General features: G+C 42.2%; 1 protein-coding gene across 2 annotated transcripts in view; it reads right to left on the reverse strand.

The window, feature by feature from the left end:
- The window catches only part of VEPH1 (ventricular zone expressed PH domain containing 1), a 213,508-nt gene that overhangs the window by 97,485 nt on the left and 89,961 nt on the right, over positions 1–26,062 (reverse strand). For both annotated transcript variants that reach the window (XM_081086676.1, XM_081086677.1), the window contains exons 7-9: positions 20,838–21,058; positions 2,822–3,031; positions 1,845–2,239 (exon numbers count right to left, since the gene is read on the reverse strand). In XM_081086676.1, the coding sequence (XP_080942802.1) occupies positions 1,845–2,239; positions 2,822–3,031; positions 20,838–21,058 (826 nt within the window). The remainder of the gene's footprint in view (positions 1–1,844; positions 2,240–2,821; positions 3,032–20,837; positions 21,059–26,062) is intronic.

The raw sequence follows: 26,062 nt of genomic DNA on the forward strand, positions 1-26,062 counted from the left end.
TTATATCAAATTCTTCAACTTGTGCATAAATGCATAGATTACTAGTGAAATGATCAATTGTAAAGAGTTTGTATTAGTTGAGTTTGATTGATTTTAGTTATTCCCAAGCCCTGGTATACTTCATTATCCAGAAGTTATATTGAATATGAGCAATATCACTTTTATTTTCAACATTTAAAAAAAGTTTTAAGAAGGTTAATCAGTAAACGAATGTAAACACCTTTGAAAATGTCAGATTCTAGACAGACATGTTAAACAATAATATCCATTATTCCCAAGCCCTAAAACCCACTAAGCCCCTTGCATTCGTTAGTGTGGGAATATCTTCTTCCCTCTGATTTGGAGTGAGAGACGGGATAGAAAGTAGAGTAGGAAAACCCCTTCTAGTTCCTAAACCTGGAAGGGGAGGATGGTCAGTAGGTGAGTGACTATGAATTGGAGTCACTATCCTTCAGCTGTACTTCTTTCTGGAAGATGGGCTGCCTGGCTTTTTCAGTGAGGGCTGTAGCCTGTGAAAAGATGTCATGTCCAAGGAGAGGGCTAAGACTTCCATCTGAACCATCTGAATCTCAAGAGAAGAACATGCCCGCTGCCTAAGCATGGCTGTAGGAAAGACCTAATTCCCCTGGCAGTGCCTTGGAGCCATCCAAACCAAACCAGAGGGTGAGCCTGCCTTGGCACTCTGTCATTTTTTAAAAATGTATTTTTTATTGATTTCAGAGAGGAAGGGAGAGGGAGAGAGAGATAGAGAAATCAATGATGAGAGAGAATCATTGATAGGTTGCCTCCTGCATGCCCCACACTGTGGATCAAGCCTGCAACCCAGGGATGTGCCCTGAATGGGAATCGAACCATGACCTCCTAGTTAATACGTCAAATCTCAACCACTGAGCCACACCAGCTGGGCAACTCTGCCATTTTTAATACCCGTGTCTCAAATCCATCATCTTTCCCAGAGACAGGACTAAGGCATGACATGTGAGGAGGCACCAGAAAATTGGGTACTCAAGATAAACAATATTTTTAAAAATCTAAATGAATACAACAACAATGAACAAAATATCAAAAGCTATAAATAAAGATGTGATCCGCATTACTACTTAACCTCATCTCCAACATGGCTGGCAAGACATTGCTGCTGATGCTATTGTTACTTCAAATTTTACTGATTTTTTGGGGGCACCTCCTTAAAATGTGCCCCCCAGAGAAGCCTCGACCCCTGACATCCTTTTCTCACCTTGCCCTCTGTTTTCTGACGAGCTCACACTCTCACTGGTTCCGGGCCTACACCGCCTCCCGACCATGGCTGTGCTCTTTTCCTTCTCCACTCTAATCTCCAGGAGGCGAGGAGTTGTGTCTCTTTGGGTCATAGGTGAATCTCACACAAAGCTCAGTCTTTAGCACAGCACCTAGCACATAGTAGCTGCTTCATAAATGCTTGTTGAATGAATGGAAGAAAAATCGATTGGAGCCCAGTGCTGTGTATAATTGGAGCACAATTATGTGGATGGAAAAATGCCTCTGGCTGGACCCCTACCATAGAGCCTGTTTGGGGGGGGGCCACAGACCCCTTTCTAGGTTTTTCTTGATTGCTAGGGACAAGGAACCAGAAACAATATATCCTGAGTTTCAAACAAATCAGATGAAGTAGATTCAAATGAGAATTAGAAAGATGATTGACCTTATTGGGGGGGGGGGGGGGAAGTAATTAAAATAATGTAGTGGTGCTTTAAAATGATCTATTTTTCAAAAGAACCAGAAAATGCAATTTCTATCATTTTGGGCCTTTTTTTCCCCCAATGATGTCTTAAATTTTTCAATGTTGAGGAGTTTGGAGATCTTACCTTCAATGGTACACTGATCAGGGACTGGAATCTTCTTTCCGATTTCCATGGCGTATGCTTTCACTTTACTGAGGTTCTTCTTTAAGTGCAAGTAGAGCTTATCTTGGTATTCTACAGGACTTACAGTCATCTCTGGAGTTTCTTCCTGATAGTTTTTTTTTACTGTTTCTGGCAGATTCTCTGATTCTATATGTATAATGCTTGGGTGTGAAACTGAAGAATTTCCCAGCTGTGATCCATCAGTGTCGGCCTTAAAGGGTGACTTATTTCCTTGGCTAAGTGAGTCTATTTCTGAAAGGGAGATGCTGGCTGGTATATCTCCTCTCTCAACAACTTCCCCATCATCTGAACTCATGCCCTTTGTTAGCACAGTGTGCAAAGCCAGACTCTTTGACCTACAATACAAACAACGGGAAGGCCGAGACAGTAAAGAGTGACCATTCACTGACAAGGAAAAGAAAGAATAACAACGCTGGGACAAAAGTTATTTCCTCTAGAGTGTGAAATGGAAAATCAGTGCAATTAACAGATTTGATAAAACGTAGATCACCAAGTTATGTAATAAGCCAGTCCTGTAAAGATGTAGATCACCTGCCCATAGATTTAAAAATCAATTTTGTGGCAAAACTGGCTAGAACATGGATGGGCTTATATATTTATATTGTTTTATTCTACTTCTGCTTCAGCTTTTTCATCAGAAATTGAGAAGCTTTTGAAAGTCATTCTCCATATCTATAGAATTTAAAAAGTGTTTTAAAAAATAAGCCATGTGTATTCTCATTTTGTTTTTCCAAAAATGAGCTTCTTTGGATAATTAAAGTATTGTGAAGGAAGTTTCATTCATGAAAGGATGGAACTTTGGGTGACTATAAGTAAAAGATACTTAAAAAACAGCCCATAACAGTGTGATAATAAAACCAATAGCCAACATGAATTACATATTTGAAAAAAAAAAAACAGCCAAGCAAAATTTATACCTGTTAAATCTAATATCTTTTCTTTCTTCCTTGGAAACTTGGCCCAAACTATATCTTCTGATAGATCCAGGGGTATTGATCTCAGCATTTATTTTGTCTTCAAAAGCCTGTATTTTAACATGGAGCTTTTTTTGGTCTTCATTTTCAGCTGCGGTGAGCTTGGTTCCTTCTGGCTTCTCAGGGAATTCAATTTCAGTGCTGATTTTTCTCCTAAAGGAATAAAGATGATTGCATTAGATACTAGTCATATATCCCCTTCAGAACAGCATTGCTCTCTAACTGCTTTTAATTCAGAGCTGAAAACTGTCCCTGATGCATTTTTTCTTAAAAATATATTTTTATTGATTTCAGAGAGGAAGGGAGAAGGAGAGAGATAGAAACATCAATGATGAAAGAGAACCATTGATTAGTTGCCTCCTGCACGCCCCACACTGGAGATTGAGCCCACAACCCCGGCATGTGTCCTGAGCGGGAATCAAACAGTAACGTCCTGGTTCATAGGTCAATGCTCAAACACCGAGCCACACCGGCCAGGCTGATAAATTTTTATTAGTCATTTAATAAATGTTTTATTGAGTAACATCTATGAACAAAGGTTTTTGAAATTGTTTCTATAGCTTATTCTGCCGGAAGTTTAGAAACATTGATGTCAACTTTGTATTAGAAATACTTTGAAGGATTCAGAGAATACAAAGCAGTTTTTATGGTCATCTACCATATTCCTACCTAGCTCTTCAAAAGCATGGCTTTTATACACAATTCATGCCAGGTATTTTCTAGAAAATTTACGTGTGCTGATCTGTTTGTACTGAAGATGATAGAATAAGAGCATTTCAAGTGGAGGGGGAAATCATCATTTGCTAATTTTATGAAAATAAGTGTGATTCTCTCATCTTACAGAGCAGGGAACTTCTTTTTGAATTTCAATATGTTGTATAAAAGACGTTTTCCATGAATGATATTAGTAGTTCCAAATATCGTTTACATAACACCCCATGGGTCATTCCAATGACCTCCTTTAAGGCAGGGGCTATTTGGGGAATAATTTTGGAACCCCTCTAAGGGCAAACACAGTGCCCTAAGTAGGGTATGAGCTATAGATAAGCTGCAGAAACACTAGTAGCTTGCCGATGCTCACTAAGGTGCTGAATGATTACAGAAGTGAGTCTGCCTTCATCTTCCCTAACTTGCCTTCTAATATGAGCCCACCTAGAGTTATTTTAATTTAACAATCATTATCAATTATATCACATGGGGTTAGTATTAATTCCTTTCTTATAAACACAAGGATTAATAATCCCTAGAAGTCTACTCATGAAGATGGCTTGATGACTCTGTTGCTTTTTCTTGTGTGTATTTATTTACTTGGCTCTCTTAGCATTTTTCCTAGAAGTTGAGGAAAGGGCTTCAAACTTACAGAAACATTCTGGTTTTTGCAAACATATGACTGTTTTCCCCTAAGGGCCAAAGTGAACCTGGCAGAGTACTTAGGTGAGGGTGAGAAAGTATATTTTTTAAATGGCATTGCTTTTTTAAAGGAAACCCAAGACAAACAAGCTGGAGACAGTTGTTGTTTTGTTCAGTTATGTTCCACCCATTCCTGGGCCATGTCTCTGGTGAACACTGGGAAGGTTGGTTGGCAGGGTTGGATTCTGCAGCTTCTGTGGCTGGATGAGAGGGATCCTGCCTTGAGAGAAGGTTTATAGTTTGGGGCCCTCAGTGGTTAGAATCCCCTTGTTAGTCCAGCCAGTGACAGAAGTTCATGGTGCAAGTTGGGAAGGGCAGCGGATCACCCCTTAGGTAACCAGGACATTGTTTCTTGCCTAGTAAGCTATTGCAGGGAAAATTTGAATTATGCATTTTTAATATAATTTTTATAGGCTTCCTCTGTTTTTTTTCATACATAATGAAAAATGTATTATCCAAAGTCATGTATGACTGAAACATACATGAGTCAAATGGGAATAAAGGCGAATCATGAACATGTTTCCCTTTCTGACACATGTATGATACTGGCTGCCCACAAATAGGTGGGAGACTCCGACGTCGCTATCCAGAAGTGGTTTCATTTCCTGTTACAAATGAAGTCAAGACAGTGTAATTCATTGGATGCTATTTTACAAAGCATGATGATTACCAAGGTTAATGTTAAAAGATCCAATAAACCCTCTTCAGATGAGAAATTTGGGGGGGGGGGTATTTTTCTACCATTTCTCTGGTTCCAAGAAATGTATTTCAGAAATTTCTATAGCTGGGATTATTAAAACTTAAAAATTTGTAAAGCACAAGTACACCTCAATATGCATATATCAGATATTGAGCATTATATACGTGTTTAATTCTCAAAATATGTGAGTTCTTAAAGAAATAATTTCTCATACATTTACTAGTTTTTTTCGTTGTACATAATAGCTTTTATGGGGGGTTGTTTTGTTGGGTTTGGCCAATGGAAAGCACCAGCAGGATATTAGATGGAAGAAGATGGGTCAGGACCACTAGTCTCCTGGCTTCCTTCTACCAAGGCATAGGTTCCCCTACTGAGACCAGAGCTCCTGTTGAAAAGCTTGTAGGAGAATGTAATATCCCCCCCCCCCCCGCCTCTCTCTCTCTCTCTCTCTCTCTCTCTCTCTCTCTCTCTCTCTCACACACACACACACACACACACACACACACACACACACAACCTCCGGTTCCAGTGGCTGTGAATGGTCTCAGTGATAGTGATTGTACCTATGGCGGTTGTAGTCAGGGCAGGCCTGAAGTCAGAGGCCTCTACTGTTTCTTTCCAGATGGGTAGGGAGGAAGGTTTTAGGCTCCAGTTCCTCTTCCTTGCCATCTTCTTCCCAAGCCTCCTTGGGCCCAGGAGAAGCAAGCGGTGGGGACGCTCTGCCTGAAGACAGCTCCTCCAGCACTAGTCAGGGCCAAGAGCTGAACTGGTGGCCGGCAGCCATGCCTAGGAGCTGGGGCCCCCGATATCCAGGCAATCTCTGGCCTCAAGGCGGCTTAGTCTCCTCCCAGCTAAAAGGGGCCACTGTTTCACCTGTGTGTCACTGCAGTGCCTGTGCTAGAGGTAGGAGGTGAGGCCTGCAGAGCCCTGGCCAGCTCTCCTCCCTGCTGAGCAACTCTGCTGCTCTCTCACTAGCCCTTCTCTTATTCTAATTGATCTGCCCTCCCCTAAATAAATTCTCTTCTTGTTCCTGTGGGACTGCAGGAAAAAAGTAGCATTCCCCCCACCCCCCAAACATCAAATTTCACATGGTTATAGTAAATCGTCCAGGTAATTTTATTGGATCAGTTTCTGATTTTTTAAAAATAAAATTTTCTTACTTATGGAGATCTTTCTTTTATTCATTGTGCTCTTTATATGGATATAAAGAGTATATCCATATGTATATCCCATGTATATACATATGTATATCATATATATACTCCCATAGATGAGTATATCCCATCTATGAAAGGGGGTCCATACTTTACTTAACTCATAGGGTTGTTGGGAAGATGAAATGACAGAACCAGGGTGAAGTGCTGCTCCTAGCACATAACAGGCAGTCAATAGACGTTAGGTTATCCAGTGGTCGGCAAACTGCTGCTCGGGAGCCACATGCGGCTCTTTGGCCCCTTGAGTGTGTCTCTTCCACAAAATACCGACTTCTGCACATGGGCCACGAAGTTTCAATCGCACTGTACGTGTGCGCCCGCACATGGTATTTTGTGGAAGAGCCACACTCAAGGGGCCAAAGAGCCGCATGTGGCTTGCGAGCCACAGTTTGCCGACCACTGGGTTATACTATTATAATTAATTGTTTTTATTACTGTAGTTCCCTTGGAATTTAATCTGCCCTGCCTATAGCTTGTGTTAATGTATAAAGAAAACATCAGTGGCTGAAACATAGGCTGGTCAATATTCCATATCTCAGAGGAAAGTAATGTCCCTGGAGAATGCAATGGCATCGGACTTTAGGAGAGGACGGTACTACAGCTTCTTTTCCCTGCCCCGTCTCCAGGTACCACATGTTGGTGAGTAAGCACTATGGCTTGAGTGAGTTAGAGGGCTCTCAGCTGGGAGCATGACTTCCATCTCCCGCAGATTTCCCTCCGAGGGGACTTGGGGCAGGAGAGACCTTGTGAGTTATCCCTGGATGTCCACCAACACCAAGAGGGGCAGGGCAGGTGTCCTGGGGTAGGTTTGCAGGTAAAATACAGGATACCCCACCAAATTTGAATTTCAGCTAAACAACAAAATTTTTTGAAATTTTTTAGTATGTCCCTAATGGGATATACTAAAAATGTATTATATTATACTAAAACGATTAAACTTATACTAAAAATTGTTTGTTCTTTAATATTAAACTAGGTGTCTTGTATTTTCTATTTGTTAAATCTGGCACCCCTGATTCTGGTAAACCCCTGCTGCTTGGTGGGCAGGGACCTGTACTGCTCATTTTTGTTCCCCTGTGCTTGGCACACACAGGTACCTGAATAAATGAGGTGAGGCCACCTTGATTTCTGAATCCAGGTTGCTCCTCCCAACCTCCTGAGTTCTGCCAGATGCTCATGAGGTATTGGCAACTTTTCATGGTCCACAGGGGCTGATGCCATTTGATAAATATAAAATGTGGAGGGAAGCAAGGAGCAAGAATAGGAGTGAAAAGAGATTTGCAAAGGGCCAAATACTAAGAGTGAACAAGCAACTCTAAAATGTCTGGGCCAGCAAAGGGCCGTGACCTCTAGATATGAAGCTGATGAGTAGAATTTTCACCACAAAGACTTTCTGCTATATGCAACCTTTGTTGTCATCATGATGTGGAAATTTGTATAACATAGGAGTCAAGGGACTGGGGTGGCAATAAAGAGTCACCAAGGCAACCAAAATTGCAAGATTGACCAAAGAGAACTTCCCATCACTGGCCATCCATCATTCTACCTGGCTTGTCACAGTTTTCCTGGCAGGGAGTTAGGGCAAGTTATGATTCCAATAGATTGTTTGGTCAGGAAATGGTAGATAAAAGATTGAATTTATAATAAACATTCACTACTTCTTTGGTTCCTCTCTTGGTTTTCTTTCTTTATTTTAATATGTTTTTATTGATTTTAGAGAAAAAGAAAGGAAGAGGAAGAGGGAGAGAGAAACATTGATGTGAGAGGGAAACATGGATGTGGGAGAGAAACATCCATCAGCAGCCTCCCCCATGCACCCTGACCAGGGATCAAACCCGCAATCCAGGCATGAGCCCTGAATGGGAATCAAACCAGCGACCTTTCAGTGTACATGATGATGCTCAGCCAACTACACACGAGCTATACATGTCTGGGTTCCTCTTGACTTTTAAATTTAAAAAGATTGGAGAGAATTTGTTAAAAAACAAAGACCCTTTCCAGAGATAAAGCCTGCACCCCTTCTAGAACAAGGAAACACATTCCAAATGTAAAAGAACTGGGGAGCCATGGGGCCTCTAGATATGAGGCTGATGAGTAAAATTCTCACCACAAAGACTTTCTGTTATACACAATCTTTATTGTCTTCTGTTTGGAGGTGGGGGCCAGTGGACTGGGTTGTTATTTCTTTTCCATTTGTCACTTTTAACTCCAGAGGTAATTTTACGGAAATCTTTGTCAGAGTTCTATAATCCCCTAAATATTAACTTGGCTTTAACTCAACACGCCACATTACAAGAGGCTCAGATGATTTCCAGTCTGAATGATTTCTGGTCTCTGTTGCCAAAATAAAGTTAAAAAAAAATACCTCTAGGGATGCCCAGGGGAGGCCTAATTACCTCCCTCTGTGGGAGGGGACTCCCCTTGGAAACAAATTGGCCCCTGGGCAGCTTTCTGCTCTCACTATGCTGGGAGATGAGACTACAAAGCTGGCAGGCGTGGGGAGATTGGCAGCCTGTCTTCCTGGCTCCTTAAATCAAAGGAAAATCATATTAGTAAATGTTTGAAGAGCTTGGCTTACGGTCCCTTGTCCAGGATGTGTACTCTTGCAGACTTAAGCTTGTTAGAGGAGAAGGAGGAGAACATAATGGATAAAAACCACACGAGAGCCCTAAATTCTTGGGATGCTATACTCCTTACTCTTCAGCAATTTCTTGGGTCATCGGTCATCATAAGAATGACAGAGACAGACCCCCATCTGTTTGGGGGCAGCAGTGAGTAACGCTGCTGGACCACTACACTATAGTTGAATACTAAGGGAAAGGATGATGGTAAGTCTAGTTCTTGGTACTCTGTTCTGCCTTGGACCTGCTCATGGGTGAGAGCGGAGATCAGCAGGAGCCCAGTGATATGGGGACCAGAATGTGGTCATGCCACTGGGAGAACTCTGCTCAAATGAAATGGCTAGGGTCTATTTCATTCACACAAGATTTTAAAAAAATATATTTTTATTGATTTCAGAGAGGAAGGGAGAGGGAAAAAGAGATAGAGACATCAATGATGAGAGAGAATCATTGATTGGCTGCTTCCTGCACTCCCCACACTGGGGATTGAGCCTGCAACCTGGGCATGTGTCCCAACTGGGAATCGAACCGTAACCTCTCGGTTCACAGGTCGATGCTCAACCACTGAGCAACACTGGCCAGGCCACACAAGATTTTAAAGAGATTTCAAAAGGAGGACATTGTGAGGAAGTGAACCAAATCTGGCATTACAGGGAAAAGACCTGGGCTCATGACTCCAGTATCCTGTTTACCAGGGATGTGGCAAGTCTTTTTATGACTCCATGTGTCATTATTGTCATTTAAAATGGGACTCTGACACTGCATCACCAGATTGCTGGGAGTGTTATGTAAGATAATGGATTTGACTATGTAGCCCATACAGAAGGGGCATGAAAAAGTCAAATGGTAAACCCTGGGTGGCTGCTGCCCAGTGTGGGTGTGGATGGCTGACTCTAAAAGACCACAGCTTGTACCTGAGAAACGAAGCCTGGAAGATGAGCTGCTTCTACTCAAAGCCAGGGAGGACTATGTGGTCCCTCCTACCACTGCAGCATCCCAAGGAGGGTGGTCCTCCCTGCTGGGTGAGCATACAAGAACAGGGATGTGGAAACAGTTGATTTAAAAATTTTTGTATTTCATGTATGAATTTTGAGCGATTACGAACATAAAGAGAGGAAATGACCACTCAGATGCAGCTGCTCAGTGATTTGCTCACTTTTCATTCAAGCAACATGACGGAGAATAAGGTATGGAAAAAGAACGAACAAAAAGCCCAGCCGGTGTGGCTCAGTGGTTGAGCATCAACCCATGAACCAAGAGGTCAGTGGCTTTGATTCCCGGTCAGGGCACATGCCCGGGTTGTGGCTCAATCCCCAGTAGGGGGTGTGCAGGAGGCAGCTGATCGATGATGTTTTTCCTCACTGATGTTTCTGTCTCTCTAACCCTCGCCCTTCCTCTCTCCAAAAATCAATAAAAACACATTTCAAACAACGAGCAGAAAGTGCTAAGCCCCTGCCCTCGCTACTCAAATGGAGGCACTGGACATCAGCATCTCCTCAGAGGTTGTTGGAGATGTGGGGCTCTACCCCAGGCCTCTCAAATCAGAATCTCCAGGAGCAGGTGCAGGTTTGAGAAACACTGGCCCAGACCATGAGAAAACAGAATCTTAAGCGGACCAGGGCGGAGGCATTTTCCCTTGACCAAGCAAGGCAGCTAACTGAGGGTTTCTTTCACTCACCCTGCAGGGAGGTGAGACTGAAAACAGTGTGTGTGCAGTGTTTGGAGCTGGTGCACGGTAAACTATATGCAGTTCCCATTCCATAGTTTTGTAATCTGCAAGACGTTTAGGTCTTTTGTTTTTTGGTTAATCCTCATATTTTTTCCATTGATTTTTTTTTTTTATAAGAGAACGTGGAAGGGAGGGGGAGAGACAGAGAGAGAGAAACATCGATGTGAGAGAGACACATCAATTGCTTGCCTCCTGCACATGCTCTGACTTGGGCCAGGGATGGAACCTACAGTTGAGGTATATGCCCTTGACCAGAATTGAATTTTCGACCCTTCAGTCCATGGGCTGATGCTCTATCCACTGAGCCAAACTGGCTAGGGCAAGACATTCAGGTCCTTATCGATTTTGAGGTAAAGGTACCTTGTCAGTTTTTGCCACTGATAAATACTGTTCAGATGTCCCCCGGGTCTTTAGTGGGGACCCCTGAGACTAGAATGGGCGACTGCATGAGAAGCAGCCTGAACAGAAGGCTCCTGGATCCTAATGAATGGCCATCTGGAGGTGGCACAAGTCACAAAAGCCTTTGCAAGCTGTAAAGGCGTGTAAATGGGAAGTGGTAATGTCATGAGCGCACTTTGAATCAGGGGTGAGAACTGTAAAAACAACACACTCCTCTTTTTCCAGCCTAACTTTACCATCTGGGAACATGAGCAGGTGACAGGGTCTGGCAGTGGGGATGAAGGAGCGGGTATCCGCCATGGAGAGAACAAAAGTTAACATGTGTCACTCTCCAGCTTTTGAGGCCGGAAGAGCAGGAAAATGGTGAACTTTTCCTTTTTGCTCTATCCTTTCATAGTCTCCACTCCAAACATGATATCCTATGCTATTTTTAATGGAGAAATACAGTTAAACTCGGAAATGGAGAAATAGAGTTAGTCAAACTCACTGATAAATGAGCTGGGGCTAGAACTCTACACATAACCCTGTGTATGGGGACAATTCCTACTCCACCTAGAATTCAGCTTTTACCTACAACAAAATCTAGCTGACAGCCTTCAGGGTCCCAGCTAATACAAAGTCCACCTTTTGCCCGATAAACATGAACATCATTAAGAACTGTTTCTCCTCAGCTGAGCTAGTCCACGAAGGCTGTATCTAAATCATGGCTGACATGTGTATTCATTACTTTTCATTTATTAAATCTCTTTTGTTAGGTCCCAAAGGAAAGTTTGGAGAGTAAAATATTAGTTATTAAAGATAGTTCTGAGATTTGTCCAGACTCAGCTGTGTCAAACATTTAATGCAATGCTTCTCAAACCACCTTTAAAAAAAATTTTTCATGTCACAGATGAATATTTTTGTAAAATACAATAAAAATAAATTACCAGAGAAATAAAATGGGTAAAATAAAGACATACAGGGGATAAGCCCACTGTTCATGCACTTGGGTGTTGCAGCAATGTCAAATTGCTACGAAAGTTCCAAGCCAGTGGTTCCCAACCTTTTTTTGGCCATGCCTCCTCTAAGCATCTCTAAAATCCTGATGCCGTCCCCTCCCCCATTTCATATAATTCTTATTATTCAAAAAGTGAACTCCTATTCACGTGGAGTTAACTCCATTAATGTGGTATGAACAGGCTCCTAAAAAACATGGCATTCACAAAAGAGAAAAATAAAAGATCGAAAGGACAGTTGAAGTACTGAGGAAGAAATCACTAAGAAATTGTTAAAAAATAAAAATAATATGAAGTGACATGAAAAAATAGCAAATAACATTTGAAAACATATAATAAAGAACTGAAATGCATAAATATGTCACAATATATATTTATATACTGTATATGAGGCTCCTAGAACCATAAGAAATGCCCAAAATTCACTGTTAATAACTCACTCTCGAATTGCCCCCCTTAAAAACCAAATTGCCCTTCGGTGGAGCGTGTGCCCCACGTTGGGAACCACTGTTCTAAACTCTTATTTTCAGTCCCTGTAATAACCTTGGTGCAGGCTGGTCAGGAACAGTTTGCAGCTGTAGCTCACGAGCTGTGCTTTGAGTAGCTGTGGTCTAACGGACATGCTAAGTGAGATCACCTACTCTAATGCCCGCCTGGAACAGAGTACTGATGCTGTTAATGTTTACTGAGGGCTTCCTCGGCACAAGGCACTCTCTGTTCTAGTAGGCTGCATGTATTACTTCTCCCATGATCCAGTGGGGCAGATGGAGAAGCTGACGGACAGAGATGTTGAGTAACGTACTGAAGATCAGCTAGGAAACCCAGCATTAAACCCTGCCTCCAGAGCTCACTCACTTCACACCCTTCTCCCACTGCCTCTCAGTAGGTGTTCAGTTCAGATGGCATCTGAATCTACCCTAGGAATAAGTAATACTTATTATGGGATTGGTGATAGTACAGTAACCAACAAGAACCATTGTACCCTAGTATCTCTTAGTAATGTCCTATAGAACAGTCACCAGAGCAGAATTGACATTTAATTATTGAGCAACCCTTCACAGTGATCTGAAACACGAATTTTGGCATCCCCTTTAACCAAAACTGAAAAAGTGCTCAAAACTCAGGAAATGTCATGCAACTAGCAACCTCCAAGTTCAATTATGATTGATACCAAAAAGGAGCATTTGGGGAACTAAAATAGCAAATAGCTAGGTCATGGGGTCAAGTAAGAACTGTTTTAGCCTCAGCTGTCACCCCTCCCACTGGGCCGTAGGGGTCAAGTCGCTCTCCCCTCTTGCTCACAGTGAGTTTTTTCCCTTGCCTCCAGGCTAAAGCTTTGGTGTTCCTGTCTTGTTTGTAATGGGAAACCAAGCCATGGAGCTTGATGAAAAGCTGTTTTCCTTTTTGGTGTATCTTGTATTTTGAACACTGCTGGGTTACAGGAAAGGGGCCTGCTTCCCCTGGCAAAGCTGTAATTGTGCTGGCAAAGCGGCCTGCCCCCAGCCCCAGCCCTCTCTGTCCACACTCGTAGAGTCAGCCCTTCTGGGGCCTCACACTTCCTGGGCTTCCTTCACTGTCTCCAAAGCCGATAATGATGTCTCCCACCTACATCTCTTGCTGATAAACGAATTCCTGAAATACCTTTGCAGACCTTCACATCGCCATAAACGCTGCTTTAAGGAAGGACAAATGGTGGAGTAAATGAGCAACAGATGGAACATAAATGATACCACATGTCAGACTTAACCTCTTCAGTGAGAAGAGGGACAAAAACCCAAAGCCTCCCTTCCTTCCCTATGCAAGAAGCAATAACAATAGCCACAGTTACTGCCACAAATGACTGTGATGGTGTTCCTTTTATACCAGTGACTAGCAGAAGACCTCTCTTGCTTGGAAAGAGGTCTTATTTTTTATTAAAACCCTGGTTACTTTGGTGGGGTGAAATTACATTGAGCTTTCTCTAAGCAGGGGGCAATGCTGACCAGAACATCACATGTTTTTAATTATGGCCCTGAACCTCCTCATGTACATTCTATGAGCCAACAGTTGCTCTCAAAGAATCAATTTCTCCTTGTATAAACATGCGTTGCTTAAAATGGTGGGAGTTCTTGTAAGCACTTTTTTTTTTTTTTTTTTTGGTTAATCCTCATCTGAGGATATTTCTCCATTGATTTTTAGAGAGAGTGGAAGAGAGAGGGAAAAACAGAGAGAAACATTACTCTGAGGGAAACACATCAACTGGTTGTCTCCTGACCAGGGTCTGGGCCGGGTAGGAACCTGCAACCACGATACGTGCCCTTGACCTTGACCGGAATCGAACTTGGGACCCTTTGGTCCTCAGGCGGACGCTCTACCCACTTAGCCAAACCGCCTAGGGCTTGTAAGCACTTTAAAAACTATTTCTTTACATTGAGCAAAGGTTCTGAATATTAGCTCTCATGTCTGGGGGACACTGGAGGGGCACAAGGAAAGGTATCTAACACTCAAGGCAGGACTGTGAGTGCGGACGAGTGGGTAAGCTGTTTGAGCTGTAGTAGGTCAAGGACAGAAGGTCTTCCCGGGCAGGAGTGAGTGGGGAAGACCTCATGGGGAAGTGGTACCAAACTGGAGTCTTGGAGAAGGGCAGCCTTTGATGGGAAGAGAGGCACACAAAGGGCATTCTGGAAGGTAACGATAAAGGTTACTGAGGTACCACTTTTGGAAGGAAAAGGCAAAAATCACCCTTGACATTCCTTTAAGTTTCTTTGAATTATCCATGATATACTGTGAACACTGTAATTCTCATCCACACTAAAATTTGGGATCTGTTAGGTTGCCAAAGGAGGAACGAATGAGGCCAGAGTGGTGAGGGATTACGAATTTATTCAATCATCGGTACATCAGGTTACTGAGCCTGGATGGCTCCAGCTCCCAGTGAGGGGAGTCAGCAGCTCTTAAAAGACTTTTGGTGGGCTTTTTTTCTGGGCAGAGACTTCTTTATGTGTACCCGGAAGGGGGATAATGAAATGTGGTCACCGCAAATGAAATGGGTTCTCAGCAAAGGGAATGTCCATAGTGAAATGACCTGGAAAGCCAGTTCCCGGGGGAGGGTTATCAATTCAATTGCTTGATCAAACCTAACAGGATCCATTCATTGGACTACATTGGAGAAAGAAATGAAGGAAAATTCCAGGAGCTGGTATCTGGGCATTTACACTATCGTGTTCTAACAACTGTCATGGACCTAGCAGGGCGTGGGAAACTGGGTAGAGAATTTTATTTTGTTCTTGCCTGTACTCAAGATTTATTTTTACCTCTGTAAAATCCTTACATATATTTAAAGACTTTGTTTCTGTGAGGATTAAACAATATAGCAACAAAAGACCCTAGCATAGAATCTCTGTGGTAATAATACCATTGTAATTAGAAATGGAGCAAAGGGAAGGCCAGACACTGTAGGCATGTCATTTGGGCAGCTTCACCAGGAAGCTGCAACTTTGCACTCCCCAGGGAACCATTGGCCTATTTCCTGCAAAACACTGGGGGGAAGGGATCCAACAAAGGGGAGATAGACTCATGCCCAGTAAAGTTGGGATGACATAGGGAAGGTACTTGCTTGTCAGTCAAACTGGGGAACAGAGATCATTGGCCAGAATGGGCGTGGCCTCTGCAAGCATACGGAAAATTTGAGAACACTTAATCTACTTAACAATGGGGTTCACTCTCTTGGCTCTTGGTGACTCTTGACTCTCAGGGCTCTGTTGGTCCTGCTTCCAAGCATATGCCTGAATGGCCCTCAGCCATGCAGAATGGACAAATGGACTGCTGTGGGAAACACAAGCTAAGCTAGCCTGATGCTGGACTGGACCCAGCTCCAATGGAATGGGAAGGAAACACTGGACACTGGCTCTGGTTTAGCTCTACTGAAGCCCCAGCTACCTTTTTCTATGCCTGGACTAAGGGAAACAGACCTTTGGAAACCCAGTGGTGTAATTTCATGGAAATAATGTTTTCATCATATCTCATTCTCCCTGCGTGAGTCTCAGAAAATTCCTTTTCTCAGGATATTGCAAGAACCCCCCCCCCCCCCATAAGCAACAGGGGGAGCTGAGGCCCTCTCCCCTCCATTAACAGTAAGAGCTAATCAAACCTATAGACACAGTCTTCCTTGAAAAATTGTTGAGAACTTGGCTCCCGGTTCTCTGCAATCTCTATTGTGGGCTCAATACAGAGGCATCACGCTTAAGCTCCTGGGCAATGCCTTCAGGGACTGTATATGACCCAGGGTTAGGTTCATAGGTGACTCCCAGGATGTCAAGATGGGAACTCTGGAATGACAGGTTGCAAAGGGTCTCAGAGTTTGAAAAGGGTCTTTGCAGGTCATGTTACTGGTCTATACATTAGGGCCATAGATTGACTCAAATTCCTGGCTCTCCCTTGTCATCCATTTCTTTGATGTTCATTGCATGAAATTTAGGATAAACCAAAACTCTGGGGCTATTCCAAGGAGGGCAGAGTTCCTGGAGCCATTCTACTCTGAACATGCTCTCCTTATTCTATTTATCATTCATTCTCCCACACACAACATGTGTTTTTGTAATCTTCACCTGATGATATATTTTTATTGAATTTTTTAGAGAGAGAGGAAGGGAGAGAGAGAGAAAGAGAAACTGAAAGGGCGAGGGCTATGCCCTCCATCTTGCCCTGTACCCTCCATGTTGGGGCAGCCGCCATGTGCTCAGGAAAGTACCTTCTTCCCGGAAGCCCAGGCCTCTGCTGGCCACGCCCGGCATTTCTTTAAACTAACCAATGATAATCAAGGGACGTGCGCGCCATAGAGATGACCACATCCTGTGTAACAAGACCCGACTTGCACCTGGCCAATCGGCAGGGCCCACAGTCAGCTCCCCTCCCCTCACTCCACCCCCTATTAAAACCCTGTTTTTCCCATGGCGGCCTCACTCTGCTTCCTGTTGCTGTGTCGGCCAGGAGGGGGAGTCGAGCTAGCCCAAATAAAGGACCCTCTGCTTTTGCATCGGACTGGCTGGCTCCCTGGTGTGGTCTTTTGGGGATCTTGAAATCTGGGCATAACAGAAACATCGATGGGTTGCTATTGAATCTGCAACTTAGGTATGTGACCTGACTGGGAATCAAACCCACAACCTTTATGGGATGATGCTCCAACCACCTGAGCTACCCAGCTAGGGCCACACAATGTTCTATTTTTTCCCCCTCCATCTGCCATCTCTTTCCATTCATATGTAAATCAGAAATACACCTATCCAACTGGTTGTGTCTATAATTTACCTTTCATTCTCCTTCTTAAAATGTTTTCCAGGCCTAATTCTTAAAAACAAAACAAAAATAAACACAAAATCTCACTAGTACTACCACCGTCACCACCAAAACAACAAAAGAACATACCATCCTTTTAACCAAGCAAGAGGATTGGGAAAGTTTTAACCACACACTTTATGTTAAAACTGTTCTTATAAACAACTCCCTCCCTCCGCCCCCCAATGGCTCTGATGGCTTTGGCTGGGGTTTGAAAGATGGATCTGAGGGAACTGTCACCCCTGCCCCTCAGGTCCCCACCTTGGCCCTGGACTTGGAGCTGTGCAGGTGTTCTTTCTCCTTTCCCTCTGCTTTCCCCTTCTGCCTTTTCCTATTGCTCTCCACCCTCCCTACCTTTTCTCATTACTCCTATTTACTTCCAACCCCGATTTTCTTTCCACAGTTTTCATCCCTCAAAGTTTCCATCCCCAGTTGGGGCCTGAGCTGAACCTCCTACTAAGACCACCTGTGACAAACTGTCCCCAACTCCCATGGTGCCTGATTAGAGCAGTCTCCCTGGCGTCACATGCTTTTGGCAAAGACACCTCTGAGTCTCTGATCAGTGGCTGCTCAGCCAGTGCACAGTTGTCGGAAGTCTCCTTCCCCAGCTTCCCCCAGGTCCTGGCAGACAAATGGTTCAAGGGATAGTGGCTCCCACAATGGATAGTGGTTCAAAGGCTCACACACCGTTCCCCCTATCTTAACACCTTCCCTTTTCCAATCCACAATCGCTGTTACCCACCTCCTGCATCCCCAGAATTATTTTCAAAATCTAAACTCTTTGCTTAGCTGTCCTGTTCTTTAGCCTTTGTTGTTTTATTATTTAGATATAAAAATTTTTCCTAAAACACAGGAACAAGAAAGGTGCCAGTGTGCTTACCCGATGCTTCTAATAAAGCTCACCCAGTTAATTCAGAGTCATTCTGCACGAAGAAGGCTCGCGTCTGCTTTAGTTTTTCTTTCCCTCTAGGATGCTAATTGTTTTCCTTTTCATTATCTGATAGTTTTGGCCTGAAGTCTAAAATCTGGCCTGCTGGGCTACGTGTCAGATTTGTAAATTAGATGACGTCTGTTTTGAATTTTATCATCTTTAATTTTCTTTCAAGCTCTCTTCATTTATTCATTTCCCCTCCAATTGTAAGGATCAGACTTTGCTGAATGCCTTAGACAAAAGCGCCGACCTTTCTGCTTTTTGGGGGCACAGATTAAAATTACTGAAGTTACATGGTCACAATGAAGGCTATTCAGGGAAAAGATGTTGGGAGAGAAGCCTTAGCAACCATCCCAGAGAGGATGAGCAGTTGCCACAAAAGCTGGCTGTCCACACCAGCGTTTTGAAGTTCCCACTGAATAATTATAATCGATTAGAAGGAGATTGACAATGAAGGTGGAACGGGGTGAAGTATTTTGAATTGAAGAGGTGGTGGAGACGGCAATGGTGGTAGTACGTGAGGTGACTGGTGACCCTTTATCTCTTCACATTTAATTACCCTCTTTGCTTTTTTTTCTCAGAGAAATAATAAAGGGAAGCTTCAATGCATTCTCATACATGAAGACTCATATTTTGATAGTGAGACCTTATGCTTTCCTCCTATTTACATACCTGCTAAATTCTTCTTTTCATGGGGAAATTGTTTATTGCTTATGGTTTTGGACTTACTTATTAAGGATCAATTTTTCTGTTAGAATGCCTAATGTAATACCCTTGTATAACATGTTTTCCCTTTATATAAACCTTTTTCACACATATAATCTCACAGATGTCAGTTGGCCTCTTGCAACTTTGCATTTGTAGAGGCAATAGAGAACGGATGAGCGGCTGGCCAGAACATGTGCCTATGCTCTCACATCGGATCCAGATGTTAGTCATCACTGGGAAGAAGAAATAGCAGGCTGGCTGTGGGCAGAATACAAAATGGCTCCCCCAAGCACCAGCTGTAGAAGCTCTAAACAAAATTTCCGAAACCGCCCCACGGACATTGGCCAGCAGTGACTTTGTGCTTGCACACAAATGACAAATCACCCCTTCATGATGCTGGCCCTGGATTTCTTGGATGCTGCTGTATTTGGGCTGTTGCTAGGCAGATCATAGGTCTGTGAAAATGCCATTTTTAAATGGAATATATAGATAGCAGTGGTTTTCAACTAGGGGTGATTTATTAATGCCTGGAGATGTTTGTGGTTGTCATAACTGAAAGAGAGAGTTGCTATTAGCACCTAGTGGGTAGAGACCAGGGATGCTGGCAAATATTCTATATTTCACAGGACAGCTTCACAACCAAGAATTATCTAGTCCAAATTTTAATAGTACCAGAGTTAGAAGCCCTGGCATATAGGCATCTCTACAGTGAACCAGGTAACAACAGATTTTCATATGCACAACCAAAACTATGGTGTTGATAGAAAAGAGCCCTTGTGATTTGTCTTCCTTAGATGACAGTGGTTGTTGACCTTGATGACCACTTTGGCCAGATTATACTCTCTGTTGTAGAATGGGGGAAGAGACCTTTCTAGATTGGCTTCCCTCTTGCTACCTCTTTTCTTGGTTATCAGCATCATCTTCCATGTGTATTCAGTCACTCAAACTAGATATCTCTGGGTTTTCATCCACTCTTCTCCCCTTCTCCTCACCACACCTCCTACTAGTGATCAACTCCTCATAATCCTGAGCACTCTCTCATTATAATGATCTGCCCCGACTTCTTAAATTCCCCACCACCGACCACAATTGAAGGAGCCTATTGTTAAGTTTTCAGAACTAGCATCCTGGCCGCTCTCTCTCTCTGGCCAGCCTGCTGTTCTTGCCAAATCCATTCAGTGCTCCACAACATTAGCCACTTCCTCATTCATCTAGTCCTTTGGTGAGAAATTATTTATTGAGTGCCTACTCTATGGTCATTTCTGTGCTAGGAGCTATGACCATTCTCTGGATTAAAATCTTCCCAAGCTTCCATGTTGCTTACAGGACAAACCTCTTGATGCAGCATGTAAGTCATCTGATAGCTCTGACCTAACTTTTCGGCTTAGTCTAATACCCTACGCTGATGACCTTGAACCTGCCACGTTGAATCAACTACTTTTCCTTAGTCCAGCTCACACACTCTTGAGCTCTTTTATCCTTGCATGTGAGGAATGTCCTTCTATTTGCAGTGTCCTTTCTACTCTTATTATTCATCCTGTATAACTTACTCTAGTACATACACAGATGCTTGGCACATGGACACTACTCAATAAATATGGAATGAACTTAAATTTCACCTTCTCTGCAAAACACTCTTTAATTGCCTGGCTGTTGGTCAGTATGTGTCTCATGCTCCCTAGTTCATGGTATGCACTTCTGTTAAAACCCTGTCACATACCCTGACTGTGAACCGCTTGAGGGATGGGGTTTGAGAGTACCCTGTATTTAGAAAAAGCCCTGGTAAGTGTCATAATTTATTTAGAAGTTACTCTAGGTTGAGGTAGTGGGTTTGGCTTTCTTTGGGAAGTTTATCGCCTGCAAAAGAAAGTGTAGCTGCCTGTGCTCTGCCTCCATGGGTTCTCCACAGATTCCCAAGTTCACAGAAATTCCCGCTCACCTGCCACTTTGGGGTTTGGTGGTTTCCAGTTGTCGGGTAAGGAGCTTGGCAATGGCAGTGAAGCTGTTGCTCATGCGGAAGATGTCTCTGCTCTGAGGGCCCAGGAGGGAGGAGAATGTGTCTGTGATGCTCTTAATCTCCAGCAGGAGAATATGGTGAAAGGAGTGCTCCATGTTGGCCAGCTGACTCACCAGAAATGGCAGGCAGCTCCTGGCTCTCTCCTGCCAAGAACAACAAAGAACATGTACATGTGTTGGTGGGAATGTAAACTAGGACAGCCACTATGGAAACCAGTATGGAGGTTCCTCAAGAAATTAAAAATAGAGCTACCATATGGTCCAACAATCCCACTTCTGGGAATATTCCTAAAAGAAATGAAATCATTATCTTGAAGGGGTAGCGGTACTCCCATATTCATTGCAGCATTATTCACAATATCTAAGACACAGAAACAAGTGTCCATTGACAAATGAGTGGTCAAAGAAAATCTAAAGAAAATGTAATAGAATATTATTCAGCCATTAAAAAAGAAGGAAACCCTACCATCTGTATTAACATGAATGAAAATGGAGGACAGTATGCCAACTGAAATAAGACAGACAGAGAAAGACAAATACTGCATGGTGTTAGTTTTAAGTGGAATCTGAAACAAACAAATACTCATACAAATTGAGATGAGAAAAGAGGTTGCCAGGGGCTGAGGGAAGGGGAAAATAGGGAGAATAAAAGGGTACAAATGTTTAGGTATAAGATTATAAAATCTGAGGACCTCATGTATAACATGGTGACTACAGCTGATAACATTGTACTTTGGAATTGAAGTTTGCTAAAATATGGGAGGTGATGGATGTGTTAATTAACTCAATGGAGGAATCCTTTCACAATGTACTGGTATATGTATATCAAGTTATCACATTATACACTTTAAATATCTTATAATTTAACTTAGCAATTATACCTCAACAAATCTTTGGGGAGGAGATGAGGAAGAACAATGAAGAACAAAGGCCTATATTTTAAGAGTCCCGTGACCTGCAGATGGCAGTTCTATGGGTGTTCACTTAGAGAACTAGCTGAAGCTAAACAGCGTTTCATTCAGAGTGCCTCTGAATTGGCTTCTTTGAAGTTTTAATTTTTTTCCTGATTTTCAGGAAAACTTTTTAAAATAAAACTTTTGTTCTGTTACTCCTTTCTTATAAATAGGTAAATTGTCTCATTGGTCTATCTCACCCGGTCGAAATCTCTCAACTTCCATTAATAATCTGACCTCACACATCTACCCTTCCCAAGTTTGTGGCTTTCTCTGGCCAGTCTCCAAGCCTGTGCCTCACTAATTCTACCTTCCCAGGAGAGGCCTGGTTAATCCTGGATCCATCCATCTGCCTCATATCATCAAACTGGTGTCCAAAGTTTACCTCCTCTCCACATGACACGCTCACTCATTGTTTACTTTGGGCATCTTTCAATATGTTCCATAGTGTATGTGCCTGGTCAAACAAGTAGATTGTATTACTTAGTTTTAATCAAATTAGCTCTCACAAATAACTTAAAAAAAACTGAAGCAAGCATATAGGCCTAACCAATGGACATGGACAACAGGGGGGTGAGGGTATGAGTGGGAGGGATAGGGGGTAACGTGGGGATAAGGACACATATGTAATAACTTAATCAATAAAAAAATTTAAAAAAATCCCTAAAAAAAAAAGAAAGAAAGAAAAGAAACTGAAGATGAACAATGCAGGCATGAGTGAATAACAAGAAAATGGCATGTTTCCTATACCTATCAAAACTCCTCAACAGCCATAGTAGGAGGTGCCATAATTTAACCCAACATGACTAGAACTTTCCCAATTTTTTTTTAGTTATCAAGAAAGTTATTTGAAATGTAAATGTGCACCCAATATAAATAATGCTACACCATTAAAAAATAAAAATAATTTTAAATATGGCTTATTTCATTTTTAATTCCTCTTTTAAAATCTTATTTTTATGTATTCAATATTTTTGTAATGTTAGCATAATAGAAAATATGTATAAGTATAAATAAGTATATGTATTGGCAATTAATGCTCAAAATCCCAAGTGATAAATGTGCAGGTTGAAGTTATTCTTTTCACCAGGAACTGCCTTTTACTCCTTGTTCTAGTATTTGACGCCTTAATTTCTTTCAACATGTAAATCTTGTCTCCTCCATGAAGCTCTCCACTGTGCCCATTTCTCTCTGAATTTTCACTGTATTATAGATTATTTTTTAAAATCTTGTTTAGCACTTGATCATTTCTTTATTCTTGCTTTTATTTAGTTACCAAATAGGTATTACATGCCTATATATGCTTGTGCTAGATTCTAGATGACAAAGATGAATTGGTCTCTGCCTTTAAGAGATCCACAATCCCCCTTTCATTAATAATTCTCTAGTGGTTACATGTACCAGCCAAGTCTCCTAAAGGGGCTACTTCTCATATATCAATCATCTGCCTGGCACAGAACTGAGTGTGTATGTCTCGGTTCATTATTTGAAGCAATCTCCCAAGCCAAAATATGACCTGACAAATAAAGCATGTAGTTGCAAAGGAATCTGTGCTTTACAAGAAACATTTATTACAGAACAGATTTAAGTAGCGAAGTTCTCTACTCTTTAATACTTAACTTGATTTTCAAAGATTCCATGTACAATTGCACCGGGACACATCTCTTGGGGAAGTAGAATACACAGCTTGACAGCTAATTGAAGAGATATGTATTCATTAAAGGATTAAAATGTTAGATAAATAAAAAATAAGACCACTGGAATAAGTTCCTGACAGCCCATTTTCTATTTTTGGCTCATACAATTGCCAGGTTGCAGAAGGACACTTAGATGTTCTCAGATGCTCTTGAGTCTAATATATATATTGCAACCTAGAGTCTTTCATGCATGCAAGGGCTCCGAATGAGAATTCACAGTATGCAGTGCATCTCAGGGACATTTTCCATTCCCCATTTAAAGGCAAAAGCTGGATGGGTCCCTACCATGTGCTAGACCCTGTTGTAGAAGTTAGGAACACAGAACTGAAGAAAATACCTGCCATGGCAATGAGGCAACAGATAACAAACAAAATGCATATGTAAAATATATAGTGTGTTGGATAGAGAAGTGTGCCTCAGAAAAAAGATGGGGCAGGGAGGGTGTCAATGTTAAAGAGTGTCACCAGGTCAGATCTCACAGAGAAGGAGACACTTGAATTCAACAAGCTTTTAGAATCTAAACCCAACATTCTCAGTAACCATAGAGAATAATTACAATAAAAGTCACCCTGGTTGATACAGGGAGGTCAGGAGATGAAGAACTGGGACATGGGAGATGTGCCATTTTCCTACTGAGCATGTAATTTCAAATTTTCAAGTAACTTCCTCAGCTTCTGATTCAGATTTCTCTTTAGCAATTTTTTTTTACACTGTGTCACAAACATTTCATGTGCTCATCTAAGTGTCCCTATAACTTCACTAAGAATTCTCACCTTGGCCTGGTGACTCAATAGGTTGGAGCATTGTCCTGTACACCAAAAGGTTGTGGGTTCATTTCCAGGTCAGGGCACATACCTAGGTTTGGGATTTGATCCCCCACTCTGGGTGTGTACAGGAGGCAACCTATCATTCTCTTTCTCTCTCTCTCCATTCCTTTCTCTAAACATATCCTTGGGTGAGGATTAAAAATAATAATAATTCTTTTCATTATAAAAATTAGCAAGCCCTTTCTTTAGAGCATTTGTCTTCCTAAAGGTGAAGATGGCTGTGTGAGTATTTGCTGAAAACAACATAATTCTGAATGATCTTCTGGCAGGCAAATTGAGCTGAAGGGAAAATTAATCACAGTGCAGGAACAAGAAAAATCATGGCTCTGGAACTAGCATACGAAACCAAGCCAATTTCATATGGTTTGTTCTAAAACCTTGGAACATGTCCAGGTACCTCTCAGGAGTAACAGATATAATTTGGGATTAGAAAGTGTGATGTTAGGGCAAGAAAGGGGTTAGGAGATTCTGATTTCTTTCTTGGCTCCATGATATTTTGTCTCAGGAACCAGTGATTGCATTTTTTTCTGCTTTCAGTCACCTCACTGTGGGGACAGGGTCAACAGTACCTATTTCAGAGAGGAAGGGAGGGGGAGAGACAGATAGAAACATCAATGATGAGAGAGAATCATTGATTAGCTGCCTCCTGCATGCCCGCTACTGGAGATCAAGTCCACAACCCAGGCATGTGCCCATGACTTGAATCGAACCCAGGACCCTTCATTCCCAAGTCGATGGTCTATCCACTGAGCCAAACCACCTAGGGAAGTACACCTTAATTGCAGACCTAGCCTCATCTCTTCTGACATAAATTGATTTTTTATTATTAAAATAATAATAGCTAGTCTACAGAGAACACTTAATCTAAGTGACAAGCCTATTCTATGTTTTAAAAATGCAAAGGACCTAAATAGACCCCTTTCGAAAGAAGACATATAGGAGGCCAAGAGATATATGAAAACATGCTCAAAGTCACTAATCATCTGAGAGATGCAAATCAAAATGACAGCAAGGTACCATCTCACCCCTGTCAGAATGGCTATCATCAACAAATCAACAAACAACAAGTGCTGGAGAGGATGCGGAGAAAAAGGAACCCTCATGCACTGCTGGTAGGAATGCAGACTGGTGCAGCCACTGTGGGAAAAAGATTGGAGTTTCCTCAAAAAATTGAAAATGGAACTCCCATTTGACCCAGTAATTCCACTTCTTGGAATATCTTCCAAGAAACCAGAAATACCAATCAGAAAGGATATATGCACCCCTATGTTCATAGCAGCACAATTTAGAATACCTAAGATATGGAAACAGCCTAACTGCCCATCAGCAGATGAGAGGGTTAGAAAACTGTGGTACATCTACACAATGGAATACTATGCTACTGTAAAAAAGAAGGAACTCTTACCATTTGCAACAGCATGGATGGACCTGGAGAGCATTATGCTAAATGAAATAAGCCAGCTGGAGAAAGATAAATATCACATGATCTTACTCATTTGTGGAATACAATGAAGAACATAAACTGATGAACTAAAATAGGTCCAGAGACATAGAAGCATCAAACAGACCATCCAATCTCAGAGGGAAGGCAGAGAGTGGGGTGGGGGGGGAAGGAGAGATCAACCAAAGTACTTGTATGCATGATATAAGCATAACCCATGGACACAGACA

Source organism: Myotis nattereri (assembly GCF_964212035.1).
Source record: "Myotis nattereri genome assembly, chromosome: 3".
Taxonomy (NCBI): Eukaryota; Metazoa; Chordata; class Mammalia; order Chiroptera; family Vespertilionidae; genus Myotis; species Myotis nattereri.